This window comes from Lontra canadensis, unplaced genomic scaffold (genome assembly GCF_010015895.1).
Source record: "Lontra canadensis isolate GAN:19392208 unplaced genomic scaffold, GSC_riverotter_1.0 scaffold89, whole genome shotgun sequence".
NCBI classification, from domain to species: domain Eukaryota; kingdom Metazoa; phylum Chordata; class Mammalia; order Carnivora; family Mustelidae; genus Lontra; species Lontra canadensis.
The window spans coordinates 6,372,068-6,399,456 of record NW_022631083.1 but is presented as its reverse complement, the minus strand read 5'-3'; the positions used below and the strand labels follow the sequence as shown (position 1 = coordinate 6,399,456).

The 27,389-nt window shown below is 49.3% G+C and overlaps 1 protein-coding gene across 1 annotated transcript in view; it reads right to left on the bottom strand.

Moving 5' to 3' along the window:
* The window catches only part of IGF1R (insulin like growth factor 1 receptor), a 293,279-nt gene that overhangs the window by 29,032 nt on the left and 236,858 nt on the right, over nt 1–27,389 (bottom strand). Inside the window, exons 5-13 of the mRNA XM_032836038.1 lie at nt 26,930–27,074; nt 17,346–17,560; nt 14,985–15,111; nt 13,233–13,471; nt 10,450–10,617; nt 10,006–10,210; nt 4,512–4,795; nt 3,085–3,221; nt 2,419–2,578 (exon numbers count right to left, since the gene is read on the bottom strand). Of these exons, the coding sequence (XP_032691929.1) occupies nt 2,419–2,578; nt 3,085–3,221; nt 4,512–4,795; nt 10,006–10,210; nt 10,450–10,617; nt 13,233–13,471; nt 14,985–15,111; nt 17,346–17,560; nt 26,930–27,074 (1,680 nt within the window). The remainder of the gene's footprint in view (nt 1–2,418; nt 2,579–3,084; nt 3,222–4,511; nt 4,796–10,005; nt 10,211–10,449; nt 10,618–13,232; nt 13,472–14,984; nt 15,112–17,345; nt 17,561–26,929; nt 27,075–27,389) is intronic.

Genomic DNA, 27,389 nt, shown 5'->3' with positions numbered 1-27,389 from the left:
GTGGTGGTGGCAGAAGGGGCTGGATTTCAGGGACACAGAAGAGGTAGAATCAATGGGACTGGGGGTTGAATGGGAAATGGGTGGCTGGAGAGAGAGAGAGAGAGAGAGAGGAGGATGTAAGGTTCCAGGCTTGCATGGGGCGTGGATCATGGTGCCACTGACTGACCTTGGGAACAAAAGGACAGAGAGATACTTGGAGGGCAGCAACCATGATTTCGGTTCTGGTACTTATGGGAGTGGGAGGCACTTACGGGACCACCCAAGTAGAGATGTCTATGTGGAAACGATGGAACGCACTGGGGACCCAGGGACACCTAGTAAAAGTCACACATCAGTGATTATTTTGTCACTAAAAATCATCATCACCATTATGACTCTTTATGGATTATTAATGCTATTTTGATTTTTTAAATTAAGGACATTTTCATCAGATCGCTCTCAACATGGATGGATCTCCTGTACTTTCTAATTCTCAAAAACACTCTCAAATTATCACTGCTGTTGGGAAACCAGCCAAGTTTTAGTTTTTCCTCCCGAGGACGACTTCTTACATTCGTATCACTTAGCCTACTGGTCAGGTTGTACTGTGTTCTGAGTTTCACATTTCAGTGGGGACATGGAGAAACTGGAACACAGCCGGAGAGGAGCACAATGATGAAATGGCTAGAAAATTGGTCTCTGCGACTGGGCAACAAGAAAAGGCCAAGAGACTGGAGATTATTTAGTCTGGAGAAGGAAAGTCTGAAGAGTCATTTAATAGCATTCAAGCACATGAAGGGTTCCTAAAAGGACAGTGGTTGCCAGAAAGCTTGCAAAGCTTCTGTCTCCTCTGAGGATTAAACAAGAAGAAAAGAGACTGTGTGGTAGCAGGAGAGTCTTGTCTGACATAAGGACAAACAGCAAAGCAGGCATGCAGATTTCATTTTCCTGCAGTACGTGCCAACTTCTGCTGGAAGGAGTCCATCAGAGGGGCTCTCAGGGTTCCCAGTGGCATCCTAGTACTGCCAGGGTTAAAGACAGGGTAGGAATGGCAGAGGGGAACGTATCCTCTCCAAAGAGAAGCCAAGTCAGCTATTTCAAAGACTGCGGCCTGATGCTACGCCCCTAAGCCTAGGCTCTGTTCCTAAGGGATCGATGCAGAGAAGAGAGAAAAGGGGAGAAGAGAAAGCCAGCCACAGCTCTGGAGAGGGTTCTAGGCATCACTGGGAAGGTTCTAGCCCTGGACTGGGAGGCAGAGGCTTGCTGGGGAGAGCAGGTTAGTGGGCCCCATGGAGAATTCAGACTCTTTGAGCCGATGGAATCATCTGCCGAAGCTGTCAGTTTACCCCTAAAACCAGAACTCAGGCACAGTGCCAGGCTCATCAAATGCTACTTCAAGGTCTGTGGTCCTATGTACGCTGTTCTTCTTTGGATATCTGTACTATTAAGATTTTCAAACACCTGTCTCTGACTCTTAGGTACTAACCAGGTGGACAGCTGGATTTGTTGAATCCTGAATTTAAAAACGGAGAGGCTAGATCAGGGCAGCCCAGATGCGGACACCGGGAGGGACCACAGATGTGAGGACCACCCACTGAACCCAAAAGTAGCACCAGTCAGCATGGTGGGCTGCTCTTTCAAGTGGGACAGTGAGGAACAGTGTCCGGCCAAACTAGATCCCATAATCTGAACATGAAATCATCTGAAAAACTGGGTTCCTAATAAGACATGGAAACTCAACGTGGAAATAACAAGGAATATTTGTGTCACCAAATAAAATACTGTGTTTTCTCGGCCCAGCAAGCACAAGGCCATGGTGTACTGACACATGTTACAAAACTCAGTTTTCAAATCTGAAAGCCTTGCCTAGTACGGCCTTCTAAAAATTCTGTCTTGTCAATGGCTTGAGCATAAAATCACGCTGTGTGCTTTCTATGCGTGCAGGTGCTTTAAAAGTACATCTGTATTTTTACTGACAGACAGTGAAGGGGATAAGGCCTTAGTCTGAGAGGCTGTCACAAAGACTCTTACCCTGGAACAGGCTGGACCGGATGGCCCCCAGGTTTTGGTCACCCCTTGGGATTCTAAGCCCCAAGCCTGAGCCTTAACCAGCAGCCCAAATTGGACAAGAGTCGGACTGGTCAATTCAGGGCTTTGTAAAACATTTCGAGAGCAAAGGCCTCTTGCTGATCCCCTGACCCTCAAAAGGGGCTCAGACCCTCTCCCGGCCCATCAAATGAGCTGGGAACTCCAAGCAGCAGCTCCCCGTGCTCGAGCTCCCAAAGGAGGAGCTGGCAGAAGTGTGACCCTTCTGAAATCCAGCCAACTCCATTCCACTGGAAAATCAGAAAGGCAGAGAGTGCCCCGACAGCCCAGGCTTTCCCAATCCTGGCCCAACCCGCTTTCGTGTTTTCCAGTTACTGCTTCTCCAAGCCTTACTTTTGGCTGGGACGTAGAAGAACACCGGGTCTGTCCAGGACCCATTCCCGGAGAGAGAGGTGGCCTGGATCCGGGCCGTGTAGTTCCCCGGGTTGAGCCGGTTAAGCTTGGCGCCCCCATACTTCCTGTACTCCTGTCTTGATACGCACTCCCGCTGGTCCTGGGGGAAACAGAACACCAGTGCCAATTCCCCACAAGCCTGTGAGAAATGGGTGCCTCTTGCTGCTCCCCCCTCCGTCTCGCGCCCCACCTGACACTGATCCCGATTTGCATTAATACAGGGAAGGAAGTGAATGTTGAATGGCTGTCTTCCAGTAACTATAAACGCACCCAAATTCTAACCAAACAGATCTCTGTTTTTTTGGTAATCAAAAAGAGCCCCACAAAGGTGAAAAGTTCTTAAGGGCAATCTAGCTTATGCAGAAAGATCATTTTCTGTAACAAAGTCATTTCTTATGGGGGAGAACCAGCACCCCTCCTCATATACTCTGAGTACTGCCCTCAGAGACTGTGGGGCTCGTGGAAAGACTTAAGTCTTTACTGACTCAGTTCCTCATTTTCTGGGGTTAAGTCCTCCACTAACCAGGAGGCGGTCTGTCCTGTCCCGCCAGTGCATGCCATCAGTTGGAATGGGGGACCCAGATGCGGACACTGAGCCAGTCTTACCTCGACTTGTGATCCGTATTTTATTTCATACATGAGAATCAGTCCGTTGGGATTCTCAGGTTCTGGCCACTTGAGAAAGATAGAGTTTTCAGGCCTCGACTCCCAGGTCACCGGCCCAGGAATGTCATCTGCCCCTTCTGCATGACAATTTAAACAAGGGAGAAAGTCAGATTCGGGTCCTCCCCCGCTGTGGTGGGCTACCCTGAGCACACCCTCCCCAGTCCGTGTGTGCAGGGCTGAGGACGGGGACCGCACAGACTCCCCCACAACCGGCTGCTCACACGTAGCACGGGGTTTGGAAGCCAAGCTCTATTGATGGGTCTCAGGACATCCTTGCTCCCCCTCAGCAACCTAACCTCCCCTGCAAAAAAGCCTGCTCTGTCAAGTACAGTTGGAAACCCCGGCAGCCTGAGTAACTTATTTCTGGTTTTTGGCTTCTACCCCTCGAGAAGGGAAACTGTGTGATGCCTCAAGCACAAGCAGCATCGAAAAGGCTCCTTGTGAGCGGAGACGGCGGCCACAAGCCTCCAGGCGGCGACACAGAGCTTTCCAGGTCTGTATCTACATGCGGCAAACACAACCTTGATGCGGGCGTGAAGGACAGCTCCCGAGCTGGGCCTCCGTCCACCCTTCCTCCAGCCGCGGCTAGCTGAGGCCAGGGGCTCATGCTCTTGCTGCTGCTTAAAGCAGTAAGCCGGGCAGTGAGCTGGAGTTTCTGCAAGTTACAGCCGGGGAAGGCTCTTCTGTCTCTCCCAGAAGGTGGGGAAACTGAGGCCAGGGAGCTGACAGCGGCCCTGAGACATGCCATGCGTCAGTGCCGGAATGGGGTCCTGGAGGGCCCTTCTCCTAGACTCCACTTCTGGGCTCCTCTGTTAGCCGCTAACCCCGGGCAGGAAAGAGAATGGGCAGTTCCCCCATCCTTAAACATGGATGGTTGGCAATGTGAACAACAGACAGCTTTTAACTTCCGAGGGGAAGGTGAAGACCCAAGAGGCAGGACCAACAGCTACTCCAGCAGTTGACCTTGAGGAGCAAAGGTCACCCTGAGTCAAGGCAGCTAACGGATTCCACGGAACCTGATGACTCAGGAGGGACCGGGCAAATTTATGTGTGCACAAATGGGACTAGGGCCATGGGAATGTACAATGTGACCGAAGTGGGAGGAAGGGAGTTGACCCTGAAGGGCAGTCCCTGCTCTTGTAGGACTTTGTGCCAAGAATGGGTTGGAAATGATGTCACTATGAAGGGACTCCATTCCCTGGGCTGCTGGTTTACCATGCTGCCACGAATAACCATGCGTTCTCTAATAAGCAGGACAGAGACTAAGGGTCATTGCCCTGGGTGACAGATTCTGTGTCCATAAAACACAAGCTTCTCCACTGGGCTGTGAGTGAGTCAGGAGTGGGGTTCGCTGGATCACACCCTACCTGCAGGCATGGTTCTCGCAAAAACAAAGTTGGAGGCGCTGCAGCCCAGCTTCTCAGCCTCGTGGTTACAGCTGTGGATGTCAATGCGGTACAAAGTGAAAGGCCGCAGGTTGGAGATTACAGTTCTTTCCTTGTTATCCACTCTGCTCTCAAAGAAAGGGTATTCTGTCTCGAGCTCTTCTGGGTCTGTGATATTATAGGTGTCCACCACTGTGGTGTTCCTGCCTCGGCTGGACAGGGTGGTGTTGGTGACTTGTGTGACGTCTCTCCGCTTCCTTTCAGGTCTGCAAGGAAGAGAAAAAACTTGGCTTGTAAGTGCCTCTACCTCTTTTGTCCTTTCTATGACTTGGGTGAGAGTAATGGAAAGAAAAGAAATAATCCTAAGTTTGGATGAAAGGAGCTATTCAGCCCTTTTGGATAAGAACCAACAAATAATACGGGGATTTCCTTCTTCGTTATTTTGCTTTCTCTACCCTGCAAGCCTCAGAATCGTCACACAAACTGCCCCCGGCCCCCAGAGTGGTGACTCGATTGTATCTAGAGGCAAAGAAATGCCTCAGTCACTTCTGGCTCTGCAGCCTCCTGGCCCTTTGGTCAGAAAGTCCATGCTACCCGGTCCACCAGCCTTATGGTTGAGCGTTGAATGTGACCAACCTGCTGGCCACACGAAGATTTATTAGGGGGTGAGTTGAGAGCTGAGCTGTGTGGTACAGGTCCCAGAGGATGGCTTCGCTGACCCCCTTTTGTGGAAAGAAAGATACCAAGCAGCAAGCACCTACGTGGACCCCCACACCCTTCCCTTTGGGGCTTCCTCTGACCCTGTCTTTCTCTGAGACCCCAGTGTCTGGATTTTTCACACTCCTGGAGGTCTTTCCAGTCTGGCTTGCCTCCCACTCAGCAGCGACCTCCTGTGGCCTCTCCCAGGCCCTGCTGTTGACAGGGGTAGAGCCGCTCAAGGCCTGGATTAGGGCTCAGAACAACAGCTACAAAAGCAATAGGACAGCAGAAGAGAAATCAAAAGAGAATGTTCGCACCCAAAGGGCAGAAGAGGTGATCCACACAGCCGGTGAGGGTGACTGTTCCAATGGCTGCTGTTGTGGGATATGGAAACAAGGGCTTTGGGCTTCCCTCAGAAACCTTAAAAATAAGCCCCTCGCATTTATAGGAAGCAACAGCAACAGAACATGAGAGTAAGTACCCAGACAAGGAATAGTCAGTCACCCGCAGACCATCCGCCAGCAACAGCGGGAAGCAGGCTGCTGTCGGTTCTACACTGAGGCTGTCTGTGGGCCTCACTCCTCCCATGCATAAGCGAAGGGTCCCAGAACAAAGCTGCTCTGGGAAAGAAAACCAAGGGCCCAAGGCAAGGAGAAAGATCTGAAAGTGGGAATGCTCCTCAGTTCTCACGCAGGGGAGAGGGAGAAGTCCCATGGGGAATCAGGGCACCTGAGAAGCCACTTGGGGCTCAGCTGACACTCAGCGGGTTTCTAGTGGGTCCTGATCTGCGTTGAAGTGAAAAACTTGGAAGGGAAAAGTGGGGAGCTTGGGGGAAAGGGCCTCTGGCTCCCCAGTCTGCCTGGCCCATGGATTCCCCTGCAGAAAATGCTAACACTGCTTTTGTGCAGTGACCCAGTGGGTCCTAACCTAAAACATCAACCCAGATATGCTCATCCCACCAGATAGAGAACTGCAGGGTCAGGCCGTGTGCTGATGGCCTCACTGCATTTGCTTTCATGATATCGGGGAAGGAAAGATTAGGAGAGGAGGCTGACCATTTCCCATCCTCACACTCTACACACCAACCAATCTTCCCGAAAGGGAAGGACACAAAGAACTACATTTATCGCTAGGAAACCCTTTTCTGAAATCTACCAGAACGAATGTCCTGCCTTCTCTTCAAAACCAACGCCACCCATAAAACCAACACAACACATCCTCGTGTCCATGAGAGAGAAGTGGCTTGAGTTTAATCCACTGAAAATTAATACTCTGCCCAAACCCCTCCCACAGCCCATCCCCATTTACCTGGGATTACAGCTGTTACTAGCGACACCAAGTTAGGGACTAGGGGGAGGGAAGCCACACGGGACATTATCGGGAAGACAAGGTATGAGGCAAGCAGAATGGCACACCCATGATTCTTTGTAAACAGCCACATTTCCAAATGGTGTGACTGACAGCAAGGATCACTGTCAGCTTTCCCCACTCCCACTCCATGACCCAACTTACCCTATTGGAAAACCCTGCGGTCTTCAACATCTGTCAACATTTCAGTTACTTAAACCCAACTATGTGATTTAAAAAATAAAGGCCGTGGTCAAATGCATTCACCACCAGATATGGACTCCAGAAAGCAACTTAACAAACTCTACTTTAAACCATATGGGACACGCTGGACAACATATAACATACCAAACCTGACTTGACTGGCTTATTCTTAGAATCAAGGGAAAGAGGGGCGCCTGGGTGGCTCAGTCAGTTAAGCGTCTGCTTTCGTCTCAGGTCATGATCTCAGGGTCCTGGGACCGACCCCTGCTGCTTCTCCCTTTCCCTCTCCTCCCCACTCAAGTTCTCTCATTTGAAATCTCTGACACTGTCTTTCTCTCTCTGAGAAAAATTAAATTCTTAAAAAAAAAAAAGAATGAATTGAAAGAAAGAAAAGTTGTCTTTGGATAGTTTAGTTGTAAAACAGAAAACCTTCCTTTATGATTCAATCATTCTGCCAACTAGACATTCCTTTGATCAAAATTTTTGCAAATTGTGTGGACATGAGATTTATATCCTTGGTAGGAGGCATTTAAAAAAAAAACAATTCAAAGTGTGTATACATCGTGGCCTCTTACTGTGGGAAAATACAGTATTTGTGGTCATCCTATGAAAAGACAAAATAGCAGGTCAAACTTGTCTTAGGAGAGACAGTGTCAGGGCCAAATGGGCGGAGGAGAGCATCCGTCAGGGGGAGTTTGGCATAGAGGAAACTTATTTTGAATTCGGCAACACGAACACGGGCATTACTAATATCTGTGTCGACAGTTCTGCCTTCGCATTGCCCGATCTTGCGTTCCCCACTGACGGGAAAGAAAGGCACTGCTTTGTGGCTGCAGACTGAAAGCTCGGGGCCCTTTGGCAAAACTTCTCTAAAGCCGGGGCTCACAACCTGAACTTCTAGCGGGCCAGTGGGATGGGACAGAAATGGGACCGATGGCTTCTGCTAGGGAATAAACAGACAACTCCTGCCCATCTGCTTTGCGTTCGCTGGAAGTGCCAGTAGCTGTGCTTCTGCCGGCACAGGGGGGAGGCGGCCCACGTTGAGCAGCCATGCCACCAAAGGGAAAGGGCCCTAATGTGTCAAAATGTAAGGCTAAGTGCCAAATGGATCGCTCAGTAATTAAACTGTTGGAGAAGTCACGAAGCCTGAATTCTAGCTTTTAAACCTCTTTGAGCTCCTCCAACATTCTTGGAAGTACACATGACCTGCAGACAATCGGGACTGCACTTGAACGCAGCCGCGGGGGGAGAGGTCTTGGGCGGAGCAAGTCAGGGGGACCCACAGAAGGCTCTCCTACCTTCACAGGCCAGGGGTTTCAACTTCTAGAGAGGAGAGGAGGGGCAGAAAGGCATGAAGCAATGAGAAACTTAGTTCTGAAAAGAATGCCTGCCACTCTAAGTCGTCTTTCTTAACGATTTTTCAAAGTCAAATGGGTATCTTGGAATATTACACAAATATCAGGAAAGTCACTCGACGGGGAAAAAAAAAAATCACATTAAAAGCCATTTGTTGTTACAACCCAAGTAAGCCTTTAAGGGCCAGGGCATTACAGAATAAACTGAAGTTACAGGCTTCTGGTGCCTCTCATGATCGGGGGCATGAGGAATAGCGATCACAGAACACGCTGGGCAGTGGGCTGGTGGCGGGGCTGCCCTGAGGACCGGAAGTGCGTAGGTGCAAGTGGATCCAGGTCCTCTGCTCACATCTCAGGCAAGGGGCGGTCTGTAAACACTGCACTGTGATCTCTCAGGAGGAAAAGGGATACGAGAACCACCACTCTCTTTCCATCTCCTTCCCCAGACATGGCGGGCCTACCCTGCTGGACTCCCCCCCATGTTTTTGTTTTGTGTGTGTGTGTGTGTGTGTGTGTGTTTCAAGATTTTATTTATTTATTTGACAGAGAGAGAGAGAGAGAGAGATCACAAGTAGGCAGAGAGGCAGGCAGAGGGGGAGGGAGAAGCAGGCTCCCCACCAAGCAGAGTCTCCAATGCGGGACTCAATCCCAGGACCCTGAGATCATGACCTGAGCTGAAGGCAGAGGCTTAACCCACTGAGCTACCCAGGCACCCCACATGCTTTTGTCTTTTAAACCATTTCTTATTGTGGTAAGATAAAATTTTTGAACAAAAAAATACCCAAATCTTGCCATTTTAGCCATTTTTAAGTATACTGTTCAGACACTGATTGCATTCATGATTCTGTACAATCATTATTACCACTGTTCCCAGAAGTTTCCATCACCTCAAACAGAAACTCTTAGACCCATTAAAGCCCAACTCCCCATCCCCCCTTCTCCCTGGGCCCCCTGGAAACCCGAATGCACTTTCCGTCACCATGAATTTGCCTCCGGTGAGGCTTCTACAGGTAAGGAATTCTACCGTATCTGTTCCTTTCACATCTGGCTTCTTTCACTTAGTGTAATGTTTTCAAGGTCAATCCCAGCCGTGCCCTTCGTCAGAATCGTATTCCTTTTTATGGCTGGGTAATATGCCATTGTGAGGCTGGACCGTATTTTGCTTATCTGTTCATCCACTCCTGGGCACGTGGGTTGTTACCAACCTCGGCTGCTGTGACAAGTGCAGCTTTGCACCTCTACCTCCCTCCATTGTTGTCCCCACTTGGCAGACCCGGGGACTGAAGCAGGGCAGCAGAGATTCCTGGGGACAGGGGCTGCATTGCCTCGAAAGGCCGTCCTCTCCGCTGCTTCGCAAACCTGCTTGTCACAGATGTCTGTGGCATCTGGTTGTGTCTGGGGGCTGGGCCACTTTCAAAACTCACTCTGGTTTTCTCCCTCTTGCTTCGCGTCTCCTCCGCCGGACTTTGAGAGGCCGCAGGGAGAAGTGGGATGTGCCAGAAGGGCCCTCCCGGCTCTCCATGGTCCGTTTGCTGGTCTCCATGGGTGGGGGTCTCTCTGAGCTTCACTTCCTGTCCCCGCAGCTGAGAACCCACCTGCCCTCCACAGGAGGCCTTGTGGCTGAGGCAGTGGCATTGACGTGCCCGTGGCCCCCAGTGGCACAATCCCCTGGTCCCCCTTTCCTTCGGCGCTAACTGCCTTCCCCAGGCACCCACTCACCCAAGCTGATGGATTGTTCTTGTTGTTCTGTTGTTCCCCACCTCGATGGCTACAGGGTTCTGCCCCGGGGCTGCTGACCTCACAGACCCCCTGCGTGGGGAGCGTGCCACAGAGCCTGCCTGAGGGAGACATTTTCAAACGACACCAGGTACCTGGGCACAAAGATGGAGTTGTGCAGGAAGTTCTCAAAGACTTTGCGGTACTCGGCCTCCTCCTTCTCGGCCTGCTTCTCGGCCTCCGTTTTGGGGCAGGCGCAGCAAGGCCCCTTCTCTCCTCCACACACCTCAGTCTTGGGATTCTCCGTCACCTCCTCGACGTCGATGGTGCCGTCGGCGTACTTCCTGATGGGGATTTTGTCTGCTCGGGAAAGAGAAGCCCGACAAGGGCAGACGTGAAGGCTAAGTCTGGTGGGCCAGTGGGCCGGTGGGCAGAAGGGGGCAGCCGTCAGCACGCTTAACCCAGAACGTGGCCGGTCTCTGAGGACGGGCTCCAACTGTCAGGGGCTATGTGGTACGTTGGAGCACGGATACTCCAGACTGTGGGAGTTCGGTTCCAGGTCCACACCCTCCCCCCGCCATGCGCCACCCCCACCTTACCTTTGGAGCAGTAATTGTGCCGGTAAAGGTAGCTGTCCTGGGGCTGCCGTTGCCACCTCACGATGTAGTAACTGAGGTTGCCGTTGGGCAGGGACGGCGGGTTCCACTTCACGATGAGCTGGGAAGAGGAGTTGGACGCAGAGAGAACGTCCAGGGGAATGGAAGGAACTGGAAAGGGGAACACAGGCCATTTCAGAAAATGGAGCGCACCCTGAATCCAGGTGGTCACTAGATCACTGAACCACTATAAGCCTACAAGAAGCCACGGGTTTGACCCGGACACGCAAATCGAGAAGGAAACCTTCTTTTGAAACTGCATTAATTTAAGCGCCCGCATTTCTCTTTGTACTATCTACTCTCAGATCATCTCTATGAAAACAGGACGGAGAGGCCCGTGGAGAAAAGTTGGGGGTGGGGGACCTGCCAGGGTTACAGGTGGGTGACTTAAAAACTTACAGCTAATTCCAACACCAGTCCAACCACCAGTCTCCAAATCGCCGGACTCCAGCAGTTCTAGCAAGTGGTGGAAAGGACTGATTTGGGTTTCATTTGAGGTTCTGGAACTCTGATAAAAGTGGCAAGATGCCAAAATGAAAGGGGGGCAGTGAGAAAGGGTGAGAGTGTGTGTGCACACGTGCGTGTGTGCATGGGGTGTGTAAGAGGCGTGGAAGACGAGGACCTGCAAGTCTCTCTCTCTTTTTTTTTAATTTATTCATTTGACAGACACAGATCACAAGTAGGCAGAGAGGTAGGCAAAGAGAGAGGGGGAAGCAGGCTCCCCACTGAGCAGAGAGCCTGACTCGGGCCTCGATCCCAGGACCCTAAGATCATGACCTGAGCTGAAGGCAGAGGCTTTAACCCACTGAGCCACGCATGTGCCCCAGAGTCTCTCAGTTCAATAACCTCACTTCCGTGGGATAAATGAGATAGGACAAGGGAAAGCAGTCCAAAACCCAAACACACAGCAATGGCTTCTGTTACCAGCCAAAGAATATTCACTTATAGGCAAAGCATAATCATCTGGTCAAGCTTTATGTGCTACTGCCTCTCAAACCGAAACCCAGAGCCACCTCATGTATAAAGGGCAAACACACCCCAGGGCTGCTGAAATCCTATTTTCCTCGGGTTCCCAAGAAAACACTGATTTTCGGGGGTTTTCCAAAGTGCAAGAGACCTCTTTACTGTCTATCACTTAAACAACATTATCATCCAAGCCACTTTTTAAAATTTCAAAGGGGCGAGGAGCTTAAGGGTACTTTAAGGCCCATAATATCATAGACAAGGTTCTGAACACCTATACGGAGTGCTGCTTTAGGGAAAAGCTGTGACTAACACCAGCTTTTTCAGGAAAAACATAACCACTGGATGCTCGACCACTTTCAGGTTTCCAAAGTCAAGTATTTCAAGAATAAACAGCACACCCCAGATGTTTCAACTGTAAGTGTCACAAAAAAAGCAGAGGCAGAGGACCAAGTCTTCCTCTGTCTCTACCACTTGTAAGGACAGGGGTCAAGATGTAGGGAACTGGCCCAGTTCCTATGGTGCTTAGTTTCCCATCTTTGGGGAAAGGAAATTGGTTTCTTAAGAATTTGACATATAATAAGGGGCGTATGGGTGGCTTAGTCGGTTGGGTGGCTGACTCTGGATTTTGGCTCAGGTCATGGTCTTGGGGTCCTGGGATCAAACCCCACATTGGGTTCTGTGTTTGGTGGGGAGTCTGCGTGAGGATCTTCTCTCTCCTCTCTCTCTGTCCCTCCCCCTACTCACTCACTCTCTAAAGTAAGTGAATGGATTTAAAAAAAAAAAAAAGAACTTGTCATAATAAGAAAAAATGTTGTTTTTCCTGAGCTGGGTACAATAAATTACTTCCAAACCTAGAAGAATAACTTGTTTTGTTGCCTTTGAGCCTCTGTTACAGCATCCCACACCCAGAATCAGAAATCTGTGCCAGATTTATTTCTATAAACACTTCAGGGCCCGTGACATGATTGTGACCACTTATGGGATCCTTCAGATGGGGCAGGGGAGGAGGGAGGGGGAATGAGGCACGTGTGAGCCAAGGGTTTTCCCCATCAACACTTCTTCCTCACCCTCTCTGCTATTTAAATTTATTTCGTGCTACCTTATGGGTGTTTTATAAAACAGCCACCGTCCAAGGATATTTATCATTGCATTTAGAAATGATGTCCATTTTCCTACCTCTAAGCTGGTTTTCATATACTTGGCTAATAGACACAAACATTTGCTTTCATTAGTTCCAGATTCTGGAGTTGAGAAAAATGAGGTGGTTTAGAAAATGAAGACAGAGACAGAAGGAGGAACATTTTCACCAGCAAATTTCTGGAATGTCCACAGTATACTCTGTCTGACGCTTTCCAAATTCCGTCTACCTCCTTGGAACCCTTGCCTCTACAGAATGTAGATGGAAAACCCACGAGCTGCGTGAGGTAACTGGAACACCAAATCAGCATGTGTTCAGTTTCTGGAGGTTCAACTATGAAAATAAAACAGTGGGTTGAATCCTGGCTGGGTCCTCCAAACAAACCACCCCAGCCCAGTAGGAGGACCTGGGCTCACTGGCACAGAGCAGGCAGATGACGGAAGATGGGCCAGGAAGATGGCCCAGAAGAGCTTAGGGTATTGGGACTGGGAAAAAAAATAATATGATAGAGCACTAGATATTGATAAGAAACACATACAAGACAGACTCGTCCAGGATCGAGACATCTTATAGTAAGCACGGTGAGCTCATGAAAAGTACGGGATGGGTGCTGTGTGGCTACCTGAAGCATTGGTGCGAATGTACAAGATTTCACTCTTGGCCCCGCGGATGTGGTCGTTCTCCACCATGGTGAGGGTCACCGCCTTGACATACACCGCATACTGCGTCCAGGGCTTTAGTCCTTGCAGTAAAATGCCAGGCTCGACATCCTTGTTGGGAGGGAGGTCCACATCTACCATGTTCCAGCTGTTGGAGCCACAGGCATCTTGCCCGTCATACTCCGTGACGTTTTTAAAAGGTCTAGGAAGACAGTAGATGAAGCTCAGAGGAAGGTTTAGGTCTCTGACATCAAAGCTCACTGAAATCTTCCCCAGAGGCCTAGCATGTCACACTTTCTATAACAGGAATTCTAAATAAAACAGAAAGTCCATTGGATTTGTTTCGAAGAATAAAATAAAATGGACCCCAGATTCCACATTTACAAACGCACCATAGAATGGCATACCCTGCCCCAGGAAGGGTAAATTCTGATTGTTACTGGGATGGAAAACACTGCTCCTTAAGCATGCAGGCAAAGGCTCATTTTCTCTCTTCCAATCATGGCATTTTTCACCATTAAGAAAAAACAAGCATAATCATTTCATGCAAACATCAGCTACCGATGAAGAATAAAACTTTGGGGGGGAAAGGACTTTTGCTACAGAAAAAAGAGCTTCTAAAATAGAGATTCAAAAATCTCATTTGCTTACAAACAATTGTGATTGTTTAGTATCTGATAATATTCAAATATTTAGTTTCCGGATTGTCTCGGAAACTAGCACCAGCTCCTTGGTGAGATTATCAGCCGACACTGCCAAAGCACTGGGGGAACTATCAAAGAGAAGAGAGTACTTTGCACACATGCTTGGGTGGGGAGGGGTTCTCCAGCTATCAGATGAAAGGGCTGGACAGCCCCTGCGCCCTGGCTTCTGAAACAGAGGTTAACCTACCCCTCCCTGTCCTCACGACGGAAGACCATGAATGACTCCCATCCATAAACACACTGAACACCTAATAATCCGGAGACCCGCTTTTTTCACAGCTATCACCCTGGGGGAAAGAGGACCAGATACTGTCCTTGGCAGCTCTGGTTCCAGCGCTGAGGAAGCCAGTCACTGGGGAAGGAGACCTACGATATCACAGTGGGAGCTGGATAAGGAGGGTGACTACGGAGGCTGGTGGTACCACCTGGCTAAGGAGGCAAAGGAAGGAAGAGGGAGACCAAAAGAGCTGCCATCTAGAGGAATAAGTCACAGCTACCGAGGCAGGTAAATATAACCGGAAGGCACGAGAAAAGCCCCCAGCAGATTTTGGGATAGATCATGAAATGTTCAGAACACAGAGGTCAGTCTCTCTCCCTTTTCCCTCCCTAGTTCATGACCTAGAGCAGAGGACCAGGTCTTGGGAAGGGCTCATGGAATAACGTGATATATCTGTCTGGGGGTCCCCTCCAGGGAGCTGAGCATCCCACAGGGTGTTCCTGGAGTATGGGTCAGTGGACACATCCTCTATCCCACTTCATGAATGTTGGGACTTAACCTAATTCTCTAAAACACAAGCTTTTCTCTTTGCAATTATTTTATTCAAACCCCTCTAAATTACCCACTGAAAAAACGGGAGGCCTCAGGCTAACACCGTGATGGTGTGGTCGTCACCATGGTGATGGATATCCTGTGACAGCTGAGAGGGACGGTGAGGATGAAGCTCCGCCTTCCCCGCCCACAGCCACGCCCACGGCCACGCCCACAGGACCCCACCGAGCGCAGAAACTCACGCTTCCTTGTAGTAGACGGTGAAGCTGATGAGGTCCCTGTAGTCAGGGGGCCGGTAACGGTGCCACGTTATGATGATGCGGTTCTTCCACGTGGTCGTAGAGGTGAAGTGCAGGACGTCGCTTTCACCTGGGGCACAAAGGTACATCTGGGACAGATATCAACACCCTTTTCCTCCACCCGTCAGACAAGTCACCTGCCCCGCCCTGTCTCCCCCTTCTCCAAAGTTGGCTGTGCACGCCAAGCCCTTTCCCGGACTTCTCAGTGGCTCTCATTTCTACTGAGAACCCAGACATTTTACCACACGGAGCTGCAACAAAGCTCGCGCCTTTGTTTCAGCACAACTGGTCGCATTTGGACGTGAATCTGTGATTCCTAACCTGACAGGGAGGAACTGCTTGATTGAGCAAGTCACCTGGTCTTCCAGTGGACCCCTAAGGCCCCGGGCTCCTGGGGGACCAAGGAAGATGAGGATAAGCCTTGCTCTTCTGTGATATGCTGGCACCCATCCAGGGGTTCTGTGATCCCCCTCGTTCTGTGCAACTGGCAAAGTCACGCCAATGGCCCAGGTGTGCCATCGATGGGGGGGGACGCTTTTCTGTGTCTAAACTTGGCATTAACCTGGAAGAATACAGACACCCCTGGAAGACCTCCGGCTGGGGCTGACACGCTGACAAGAATAATGTCATTGGCCAAGCTGCCCGTGCGCCAGGGGAAGTCGCTGGAGAGCTACAGCGGGGATCTTGCCCTGAGCCCCGACTTGTTCTTCCGTCCAGATTCAAATGACCCTCAAGAACCAGGGCAGAGTTGCTGACTGCTTCCCCTCACGGAGACCAGAAGCTTCCCTGACCGACTGTCCTTGTCCGCCGCTATTTGCCTGAATCCCGACGCGTACTCAGCGGGTGAAGCAGAGGCTAACGGCGGTCAAAACTAAGAAGTCAGCGGGGCAAAACATGCTGGTCTGAGGTTAGAACTAAGCTGTAGCTCCTGCTAATGTGTTATTTGAGGAGAAAACATGATTTTGTTTTCAAAGGAAAGTAACGGCTACTGTATTCACAGTCCTACAGATGAGACTGGCTGACGGGGCCGAGAAAATGCTTGGGAAATGCTCAGCCACATCAGCCCTGCCCTGGTCCGAACAGGGGGACTGGTGGGGGCTGCTGCGGGCGGGTGAGGGAGAAGGTGCCAGCTGCCAACACACCAGGCAGCTTCGTGTCAGGCCTCTTCCCTCTTCCTCCAGAGCAATCTGCGTGTCTACCAGGTAAATCCAGACACCAGCAAAACGAATCAGTCAAATGTTAATGGTTTCACAACGCCTCCCCTCCCGTGTGTGTGTGTGTGTGTGTGTGTGTACATGTGAGCAAATCGCCTCTGATCATGTAAATTACTCTATTTTTTTTTCCTAGTACCCTTCCCTTATTAAAAGCTGATGGAAGAGAGACAATTTAGTTTTATAACCCTCTCCAGCCGAACAGAACCACAACATTTTAAAAAGCGGCTTGATAAACAGGGTTAGAGGAGAGATGTGCTGTTAGATCTCAGATACAAGAGCTGAACGTATATATAACCACGGCAAGGTTATAATTATGTGGTTCTCAATTTAAAAGCGGCATCCGTTCATCGAGGTGGGCGCTCTCTATCCTTTCCGTGTTGGGGTGGGAGTGAGGAGGAGGCCAAGAGAGAGACAGGGAACCCATGGCCACCATGCTGGGCTTGGAGCTCAGTCCCCTCTGCCCTGAGGCTTCCTCTATACTGGGGGAGACTGAGCCGAGTGTGCTCCCCAGCAATGGAGAGGACTAGCTCTTCCTTGAAAAATGATCTCACTGTCTACCTATGCCTTAAAAGACATTTAACCCTACATTCTGTAAGCACTTCTTCTTCTTTTTTTTTTTTTTTTATCAGAGAGAGAGAGAGAGAGAGAGCACGCATGAGCAGCGGAAGGGGCAGAGGCAGAGGGAGAAACAGGCTCCCCGTTGAGCAGGGAGCCCGATGCGGGATTCAATCCCAGGACCCTGGGATCATGACCTGAGCCAAAGGCAGCCGCTAAACCGACGGAGCCACCCAGGGGTCCATGTAAGGCACTTCCGTAAAATACTCCCTTTGAGCAGGAGCCCATTTCTAAATGTTCAGCACACTCCTAGAGATGCTAAGGGACACTGACAAGTAAGAATCTATCATGAATTGGCCCCACTACTGACTCTGAAGATACACACACATCGGAGCAAAGTGCTGGCTCATGAGGCCCCGTGTCTTCCCCCTGCCCCCAGCCCCGAGTGAGGCAAGGGGGGTGCCACCCACAGAGCTAGCCATTGCTGCAGATCAGCAGAGGGGATGACTTTGTCACAGCTGCTGGGGCCACTCACAGGACGCTCGCTCTCCGTTGTTCCTGGTGTTTATGTCCCCTTTGCTCTGGCGTCCTTTCGTCCCCGTCACCTCCTCCATGCGGTAAATCTCGGACACACACAATTTGGGATTGAAAGCAAAGTACATCTTCCCAGCTTTGATGGTCAGGTTGCGATGGTCCCAGTCCCACAGCTGCTGCAAGTTCTGGTTGTCGAGGACATAGAAGGAGTAGTTCCTGGAAGCACAGAAATGCCCGTGAGTGCTCCGGCCCTTTCCCAGTGCCCCCGCCCGCCTGCCGGTCATCCCACGCCGGTCCTCCTCGGCACAGGGCTCCAGAACACGCTGCCTTTGCCAAAAAGAGATTCAGTTCTTAACAGTGTGTGAGAGTGGACAGTTACTGTTAACAATAGCAACAGCATGATTCAAGGACAGCATATTGAAATCGATAAGACACTAATTAATTTTAGGACCTCTATTACCAACAAATAATGCCTCTCACACCAGAGGATATTACTGGAATCATTCCGGAGAAATGCCTTTGGGTATTTTTCTCGGAGCAGAGTATGTATAACGAACTTGAAATCAGTCCATGGGAGAACAGATATGCTCGGCTAGTCAACCTGAACGGCTTACATATTTGCTGGAGAGTTTGCTGTTACCCTTGGGGGTAAATCCCATCTGTGCCATCCGCGGCCTATGGTGGGCTAGGAGAGGGAACGGGGCAGGGACACAGCCCCGGTGGTGGACCAGCCCTGGGCCAGCTCCCTCCTGCAAATTCACCCCATCCTAAAAAGCTTCAACCACAGTCCCTAGAGAAGGTGGGGGAAGAGAGCCCCCTTTGGGCAGTGCCCTTACCGCCCCCCCTCACCCAATCCAGGCAGCAGTGACTCAGTGACCAACACTCCCAGGTTAGTGTGCACAAGGCTTGTTTTTGGATAGCTGGGCCCCCTTCCCAGAGTTTCTCATTAGTAGGGCTGGCTGGGCCAGGAATCTGCATTGCCAACCTGCAGCCAGGTGATGCTAGTACTGCTGGTACTGGGATCACACTTGGAGGGGCACTGGGCTAACAGGTGCTTGGCACCAACAAGGGGGGGGCTGTTGGTCAGCAACAAGCTGACCAAGTGAGATACGGTCCTGCCCCTAGGTGGGGAGGACGCAGAAGCAGAAGCTCCACCTGTTGACTGAAGGAAAGACGGAAGCATGGCCAGAATTAGCAACAGCGATCTCCGGCTGCCCAGAGAGAAATCCATCATCTGGGGGTGGGAGCATAGACAGCTACAGCTGGGGGGTCTGGAGAAAGATCCAGGCTGTATACCTCTTTCTCTAGGTAGGCAGGACCATCCTGCCCATCCAAGTCCTCCGTGATGAAAGGTCTACTCCCCACGGACCTTTCCCGTCCCCCTCCTGGTCCCCAGCGTCAGGCTTTCCGGAGCTCACTCAAGCACTTCATGCAGAATGGAGTCTAGGAATGGGTGTAGCACTCTGAGCTACTGTTAACATCCACTGAACGATTCAACACACAAGCTGCAGAGAAGAGAGGATGGCCTGCTTTCCAAAGCCAGGAGAGCCGGGGCAGAAGTCCAGAGCACTCCTCTGTCCCAGAGGCTGTGTCCATGGGGCCTGATGGGTTTCCTTGCACATATCACACCAGCACCTCTACCCACTCGGTCAACCCCAGCCTGAGTCTCATTAAGAAGAAAGCAGAAGTTATGGTTCTAATAAGGCCTAGTGGACTCGTGACACCTGCCTGGGAACTCACCAGGGAGTTCAAAGACGAGGGTCCAGGACTGCAAAGGTCATTAATGAGCCACGTAGCCATAGGCAGTTCCCTTAGTGCTCTCTGTAGCCATGCAGCCAGTTTTCTTGGAGGGACAGGGGCACGAACACACACTCACAGGACAACAAGGTTTATGAGCACCTGAGCTCCCTGTTTGTCTTACAAGTCTAAAACCCTAATGCCCGAGAGGAGTCACAGAGCTGAGGGGGACTCTGTCCCATCAGCCTGAGCCCAAGCCCTCCAGAGGCACTGGGCCCCATGCACAGACGTGCAGGGGGTGGGAGTGGGAGCCCTGCCTGCACATGGTTCAGTGGGCAGAGGGAGTCCAAGGGCAGCACCTCTGAAACCACATGAGTCTTCTCACTGACCCACCCTGGTTGGACACATTCAAGGCCACCAAGCAGGTGGCAAAAACTTGAGTTGACAGATACTTTCCTCTCAGGAAGAGCTCACTCCCTGACACATACATCCACTGGAAAAGGAGCCTCAGACACTGTCGACATGAATCTACTTGGGATATGCAACACAAGCCCAGGTATGCAGGCGGGAAGCGCTGGGACATGGCAAGGTGAGACCTGCCATCCCTTGGGGACAGTCGCCACCCACATCTCCTTGCTCCCCCAGTGCCAGGCTGTCGCTGATGCTGGGTGATTGGGTCGTCAGACGACCGAAGGTGGGGTTTGCAGGTAGAAACCAGAGGCCTCCTAGGCAGGCCCATTCTTGTCCACGAATACGTCCAGCTCTCAAGGACACTCTGTAGTGCCAGCACCAAGGTCTGGCTGCTCCCAGCTTCCTCAGCTGGCTCCCGTGGGATGAAACCTCCTTGTCAGTGCAGAAACCTCTAGGCCAGAAGGAAAGGCATTAACCTGGTCAAACCTCTGTCTCAACACAGAATGAGGCTTCTTTTTAGTAGACGGATCTCGCGGGCAGGGAACAGAAACTGCACTGAAAATACCTCCTGAACAAAACATGCTTCTTCCCATGGGAGGAAGCATGAATTATAAATCAGGAATTTGACAAATGAATGGCAGGCCCACTGAAATTCTCTGTGTGTGATTAATCACTTTGAAAAGGAAGATTATCTTTTTACAGTAAACACAAACATTTTTTTTTTACAACACTGAGAAGGTCTGGAGCCAGGATACCAGTATCAATAAAACCCAGGCGTTATGGAGCCTCTGTGAGCAACAGAAAAACAAAAATAAAAATCTCATCAGAATAATAACCAAACCATTCATGAGCTGCCTGTCAATACTGTTTTGTTTTTCCAACCCTGGGCTGGGGCCTAGCTCCCCCCAAATTCCCCATCTATGATCAGGTGACAGTTAAGAGATGGCAAAAGGCAGAGACCTGTCTGAACATTTTACACACACACACACACACACACACACACACACACACACACCCCTTCTCATTGTCTCCTAAAGGGAATGACTATACAAGTCATTTGCTCAGTAAATGTGATTTCCTAATTGTTCCTAGACTTCCTGCCTTTACATTCAGAAAATATTTTAAAAATTAACTTGTTTATTTTTTCTGTAGCTTACACAGATGGCTGGGTTTTACAGATCTTGGTATTGACTCCCAGCCTTCTTAGTGAGGCAAAAGATGTTTGTTTCTGTACTTGGGTTGGGGGAGGGGGCGTCTGATAGGAGGTAGACCGACTGAGGTAAGTTGAAAGCGGTTGGTCATTTCCGTGAGGATATCTGTGTGTTATCTGTGTGGATCTTCTGGATGCCTACTGTACACTATACGCAGAGGTGTTTTATGGATGGCTCCAGGCTTGGGGTTGTCTTACCTCTGATTTGTCAACAACCACCGACCTCCCCACCTGCTCTGATGAAGGGCAGGAAGGATGTGGAAGCAGAGGAAAGCGAAAGTGCTGGGGACTGGCACGGTGCATAGAAGACGACCCCAGAGCTGGGGTTTGGAGCATCGTTTTTGAGAATCCAAAGATCAAAGGGTCTGAGTGACATCTCCACCACTTACTAAAGCAACAACACTAGACAACACATTTATTTGGCTTCTCCCAGCCCAGGAGCAGTGGTAGTGGAAGGCTGGGAGTCCAGAAGATGGGGGTAGGAAGGGATATCCCAACCCCCTCACCTCACTCCCCTTCAGTCCTTACTAACAAACCGGGAAAAAAAAAAAAATCTGCAAATAACACAACTGATGATTCCCTTTCGCTTCTCAGAGGAAAAAGCATGGACTCTTTCCGGCTGTCTCTAGGGGGCATCAGAACCCAGCACACAGGGCTGTCTCCAGCATCCCAGCAATCTGCAACAGATCCAGGATTTGGCTTTTTCACAGATGCTCACACCACGTCCAATCTCCTTCAAATCCAATGTTTACACCAACCTTGGGGGTTCCGCAAGGCTGGGGATTTATATTCAAGTGGCACCGGGTACCAAAGAGAAACTCAGAAAATGCTTCCTCTTCGAGGGTTTTCCAAATAGCTTAACCGAGGTATAATTTACCTACCTGAGGATACAGAGCCACGAGTTTCAGTAAATACATCCAGCTGTCCCACCAGCACCACTATGCAGTTTCTGAACACTTCCACGATGTCAAGGTTCCCTCGCTGCAATGGTGGTCAGGCTCTACTCCTGCCCCCAGCCCTTGCCAATCTGCTTTCTGTCTCCATAGTCCTGCTTTCGCTAGAAACTAATGGAATCATACTATGTGTAGCCCTTTGTGTTGGCTTTTTTTTTTTTTCACTTAGCTTAACCTTTCTGAGGTTCACCTGTGTTGTTATATCATTGTCGCAGTACTATTCCATCGCACCCCATTTCGTTTATCCATTCATCTGTTAATGGATATCTGGATTGTTTCCCGTGGGGGTTTTTTTTGGGGGGGGGAAGCAGGAGGGGGCTCAAGTGAATAATATTGTTATGAACATTCACATTCAAGTCTTGCGTGGGCATGTTTTCATTTCTCTTGGGAAGAGATTGGGTAGAGCCTGGAAATGCTGAGTCACATGGTTGAGTCTTTTTAAAAGTCCCAGGGAAGTATTAACATGCAGCTGCGTTGCAACATAATCTTAGAGTTGTAGGAAGGTAGAATGAAGCACTAAGTGTTGCAAAGTCAAGGGCTGGGGTCATGAGCATAGAGATGCCCAAATGTACCCAAGAATTTCTAGTCTTAGAACCCTATTACCTCCATCTGCTTTTAGGTTTTTTGGGGCAATGATCCTTGGTGGTACCAAAGAATCCGAAATTTTACCTCTTTCTTTGTCTCATGCCCTAAGAAGGGTTCACTTCGAGGTCGTTCACCTCAGGGAACAGTCCAGATAACATAAATATCCGGTTTTCTATTCAAGGGCTTAAAAATGAGTCATTTTCTAGAAATCTTATACATGTGTATTACAAAATCCACTTCCTTCTTAAACAGCAGAAAAACCTGGATTTTCTTAATGTCTAAGGTTATTACTCTAGAAACACATCACATTACACAGACTGAGTGACATCCTCTAGGGAACCCAGATGTCTTAGTTCTTAGGGACAAACTGATGACTGCCTGATGCCGTCTGGGGCTCATTCTCCAGCCACTGGAACGTTGGAACGTGATTCCGCCTACCTCTTTCACCACCCTGGAAATCCGATTACGAAGTCGGCTTGCTCTGGATATAGACTAGAGATCTACTCTAGCTATAGTGCTTAAATGTCATGTTCTGGACGTGACTCAGGGGTCTGGGCTGCTCAGGGGACTTGGAGGCAGGTCCCAGTTCCAGTTTGGAAAGCCAAGGTGGTCAGATGCCAAGGAACCCAGCACTTTGAATTCCCCATCAAAACAAAATGCTCGGGACGCCTGGGTGGCTCAGTGGGTTAAGCCGCTGCCTTCAGCTCAGGTCATGATCCCGGGGTCCTGGGATCGAGTCACGCATTGGGCTCCTTGCTCAGCAGGAGCCTGCCTCTCTCTCTGCCTGCCTCTCTTCCTGCTTGTGTGCTTTCTCTCTCTCTCTCTTTCTGACAAATAAATAAATAAAATCTTTAAAAAAACACAAAAACCAAAATGCTCTAAGAATCCCATCCTACTGAACCAAACGGAGGCACTAACTTATGTTTTCACTGCCTGTAGAAGATCAAGAAAAATAGTACTTAAAGGCAATGGTGTGACAAATATCTAGGAAAAAAGGCAAAGAGCTTTGGGGATTCACATATGAGAAGAAGAAATAACGGGACACAGCAGTGGTATTTAATCTCAGCTACACAGTGAAACTACTTTGGATTTTTAAGAAAAATCAGTGATGCCTGGATCCTGCCCCCAGACATTCTGACTGAACTGGGAGTGCATTTTGGGTTATTGGGACTTTTTTTTTTTTTTTTAACCTAGCCCCACCCAAGATGGTTCTAACGTCAAAGTCTGGGAACCACTGGGATAAAAGTTATTTTGGCTTAAACCAAAGACTCACAGAAATGAAATGTCCAGGTGGCTTTGTTAACACTCCTGCAGCTCAAAAGCCTTGACTGCATTCCATTGCCTACCTAAATTATAACCTCCACACCCGGGTGCATAACACCTTACGTAATTCTAATACCACTTACCTCTCCAGCATTATTTGCCAAACAGGTCCCAGGATGCCCCAACTCGCTGCCTTTGCTCTGACTGCCCTATCCTGAACTGCCTTCTCCACCCTCCGCTTTCTGAGTGTTTCTGGAAACCCTTCAAGGCCCATCTCAAATGCTACCTCTTCTTGAAAGCCTGTGGGATTTTTTTTTTTAAAGATTTTATTTATTTGACAGAGAGAGCGGGAGAGATCACAAGTAGGCAGAGAGGCAGGCAGAGAGAAGAGGAAGCAGGCTCCCCGCTGAACAGAGAGCCCGATGCGATGCGGGGCTCAATCCCAGAACCCTGAGATCATGACCTGAGCCAAAGGCAGATGCTTAACCCACTAAGCCACCCAGGCGCACCCTGTGGGATCTTCTTAATCAGATTCTCTGCCTCTTCTTCATGCCCATGGCACATTCCTTTTCTTTCCCTCTTAGCTCCCTGCAAGTTCTGCTTTGCATTGTTGTTGGCATGAATCTGTCTTATTCCTTTCTTCTGTGCTTCTCTCTGACTCTTCCCTCCTTGCAGGAGTGAGGAGAGCTGGTCAAGGGCTGGGACTTAGTGTCTTTCCTGAGTCTGAGGATGCACAATAAAGAACGGATTGTTGCTACTGGTCACCTCCGATCCAAAGAACTGTGGGGGCGTTCGTCACAAGTGAGAATGGCCTTTACCTCTTTTAATCCTGGGTAAGTTAGGGAGGTGAGAGTACCCAACTCCCATCCAAACAAGCAAGATTCTCCAGCACCCCAGCTAAACATAGAGCATGTAGGAGGGATAGGCTGGCAGGACAGTATCCTCAGTGCTGCAGGGCCCCTGATCAGCAGCAGGGTATGAAAACCTAAGGCCCATTTGCCCTCCCTGGTCATCTAAAATGTTCACGGCATGGCAGGAGCTTGGAGTGTACTTGAGCTTGGAGAAGTTCCAAACACCTGAGCAATGGCAGGCATCCTTAAAGTGTTCCCAATTGGGACATCCGGTGTTATACAAGTTTCAGATGATGAGAAATGTACGTTAAATTATCCATGCAAATAAAAGTCCCGTCTTAGTTCTCAGCTCCATAGAAGGGCGTAATACTTTCAGTTAACACATGGCTAAAAGATAATCCCATCATGTAATAATTCTTCATAAAAATTAAATTCTTGGGGTGCCTGGGTGGCTCAGTCGAAGCATGGGATTCTTGGTTTCAGCTCCGGTTATGATCTCAGGGTTGAGAGATCGAGCCCTGATGTGGGCTCTGGGTTCAATTCGGAGCCTGCTGGAGAGTCTTTCCCTTTTTCTCTCCCTCCCCCTCTATTGCTCTCAAATAAATAAATAAAATCTTTAAAAAAAATTTTAAATTCTCCTTCCAGTTTTCCCCTCTATGTCTATCACTTGTTCAGCCTGGAAAAAGAAAAAGTGTATCATTAAGCAGCAGGAAAAGTTGCAGATCCTGACCTGCTCCCCCCCCCCAGCCCAAAAAAGGTGTTTTCCAACACGAGGGATTCCAGAAACAAACCTACCTGGAGAGAGGGGAAAAAAAAAACATGCTAACATCCACTTTAAGATTTTAATACAACAAACGAGAACCAGCACCTCAAAAGGCAGAACCCCAGCATGCCATCCATGTTAAGTGATTTGCGATACTCGGGGGCTGGGCATGGTAGCAGCCTCCCCAGAGATGCAAGGAGAAAGAAATTTTCTTCCTAGAGAATCAGTGTTCCCAGTGGGGAGGACAGTGTGCTTTTCAAGGAGGGAATGAAGAGCTGTCCTCACTCTTTAGCTGTATCAGAGGATGAAATTTTAAGAATTTGAGACTGACCAAGAGTTAGTCTGAGAAAAGTAGGGAGACTATAAAGAAACCCTTATGGGGTAACTTTACCAAGTCGGGGAAGATAAATCAGCATGGACAACCTTTCCCATGACCTTCCCACCTGTTTCTTTCCTAAATTATTTCCCCAAATTCTCTTTGGAAGGAATTCGCTCATTAATGGATGTCTGCTTTTATTTGAAAGCTTAAAGCCAGGCAAGAGCTGTATTTAAAGGGAGCATGAAGAGAAAGGTGTATACGCGAGGTACCCAGAGGACAACTGCTGGACAGAAACTATAGCAACAAGCACCAGCTCTTATCTGTCCTGTGCTGAAAAGCCTCTGGTTAGTTTAAAACCCCTATCATGAAGCTCATCTCTGCAGAAGGCGAAAATTCTACCAGTGTGCAAATCTGACAGGCTCATCAGTTAAACAGTTTTGTCCATTAGGATTTCTTTTATAACAAAATGAGCTATCCATACTCCTCCAAATCTCTTCCGTGCCAATATACAGTTTACCCCATAACGTGGGGGTTTGGGTGGGGACACTGCACAATCGCCAACTGACATAGAATTGTTGACATCCTCCAGACTTAACTACTAAGAGTCTACTGCTAACCAGAAGTCTTACAGTAACAGCTGACTAACGTGTATTTTGTATGTTATATGCATGATATACCACTTATAGTGAAGTCAGCTGGAGAAAATATTATTTAAAAAAAATAAGGAAAATACATTTACAGTCCTATACTGTATTTATCCAAACCAAACCAAACCAAATTATGTCTAAGTAGACCTGCACAATTCAAACCATGTTGTTCAAGGGTCAACTGTATTTTCTTCTCTTTTCTTTTTTTTTTTAAAGATTTTATTTATTTACTTATTTGAGAGAGAAGAGGGATGGGGAAGAGCAGAGGGAGAGGGACAAGCAGAACCCGTGTTCAGTGAGGAGCCTGATGTGGGGCTCGATCCTATGACCCTGAGATCACGACCTGAGCTGAAATTAAGAGTCAGATGCTCAACTGACTGAGTCACCCAGGCGCTCCTGTACTTTAAAAGATGGAATGATTTTACATAGTATAGCATTCTGGGGATAATGATGATTTATATCTGGGGTCAGTGATGAATTCACAGAGGGCTAAGCATCTGAGCCCCATTCCTGTTGTTCCTGTTTAAAGTTTCTTTAAACTTGCTCTGGTCCCCCAGAGCACCCCTTTCTGCTCTTTCCACAGTCACATCAAATACACAGCCCTTGACTGACAGGTCACAATGCCATTTTCCAGAACAGCAATATCCCAAGGATGGAGAATCATGGCTGCATGGGACTCTGCCCGAGGGGACGGGCCATCACGCAGGGGACACTGGCCTTCCCTTGGCTTCCTCCTTCCATCTTTGTAATAAGAAAGAGTCCTCACCTTAGTAACGTGGAGTTTTGAAATCATGCGACTTAGTTTGTAATAGGAGCACATCAGCCCATGAAATCTGGAGCACTTACCCCTCGAGCTGCTCCTCTCCTAAGATCTGGCGAAGGTTTTTTAGGAAGGACAAGGAGACCAAGGCGTGAGAATGGCGGATCTTCACGTAGCCTGTCACCACCTCAATGAGCCCCATGAAGTTCTCCAGTTCTGAGGCAATGTTATCTGTGAGAGGAGGGGGTCATGTTAGTGAGCGTTCATGTCCTGCGAGGATGACCCACTCAGTTTCTCACCAACACGTCAGGAGAACGATTCCATGCCGATTCTTGGTGCCTCTGAGAGACTCAGGTTGCTGGCACAGGGCCCGCCATCCTTATCAAAAATGTACCTCCCTGGCCTTGACTTTCAACGACCTCTCCTGGGACAGGGCCCCCCTCCAAGGCAGGGGAAGGAGACTTTCTAGAAGGCCGGGTACTGTAGCTCCCAGGCTGATTAACCAAATGTAAAATCATAAATACCAGACTGCCAATTAGCTAAGGC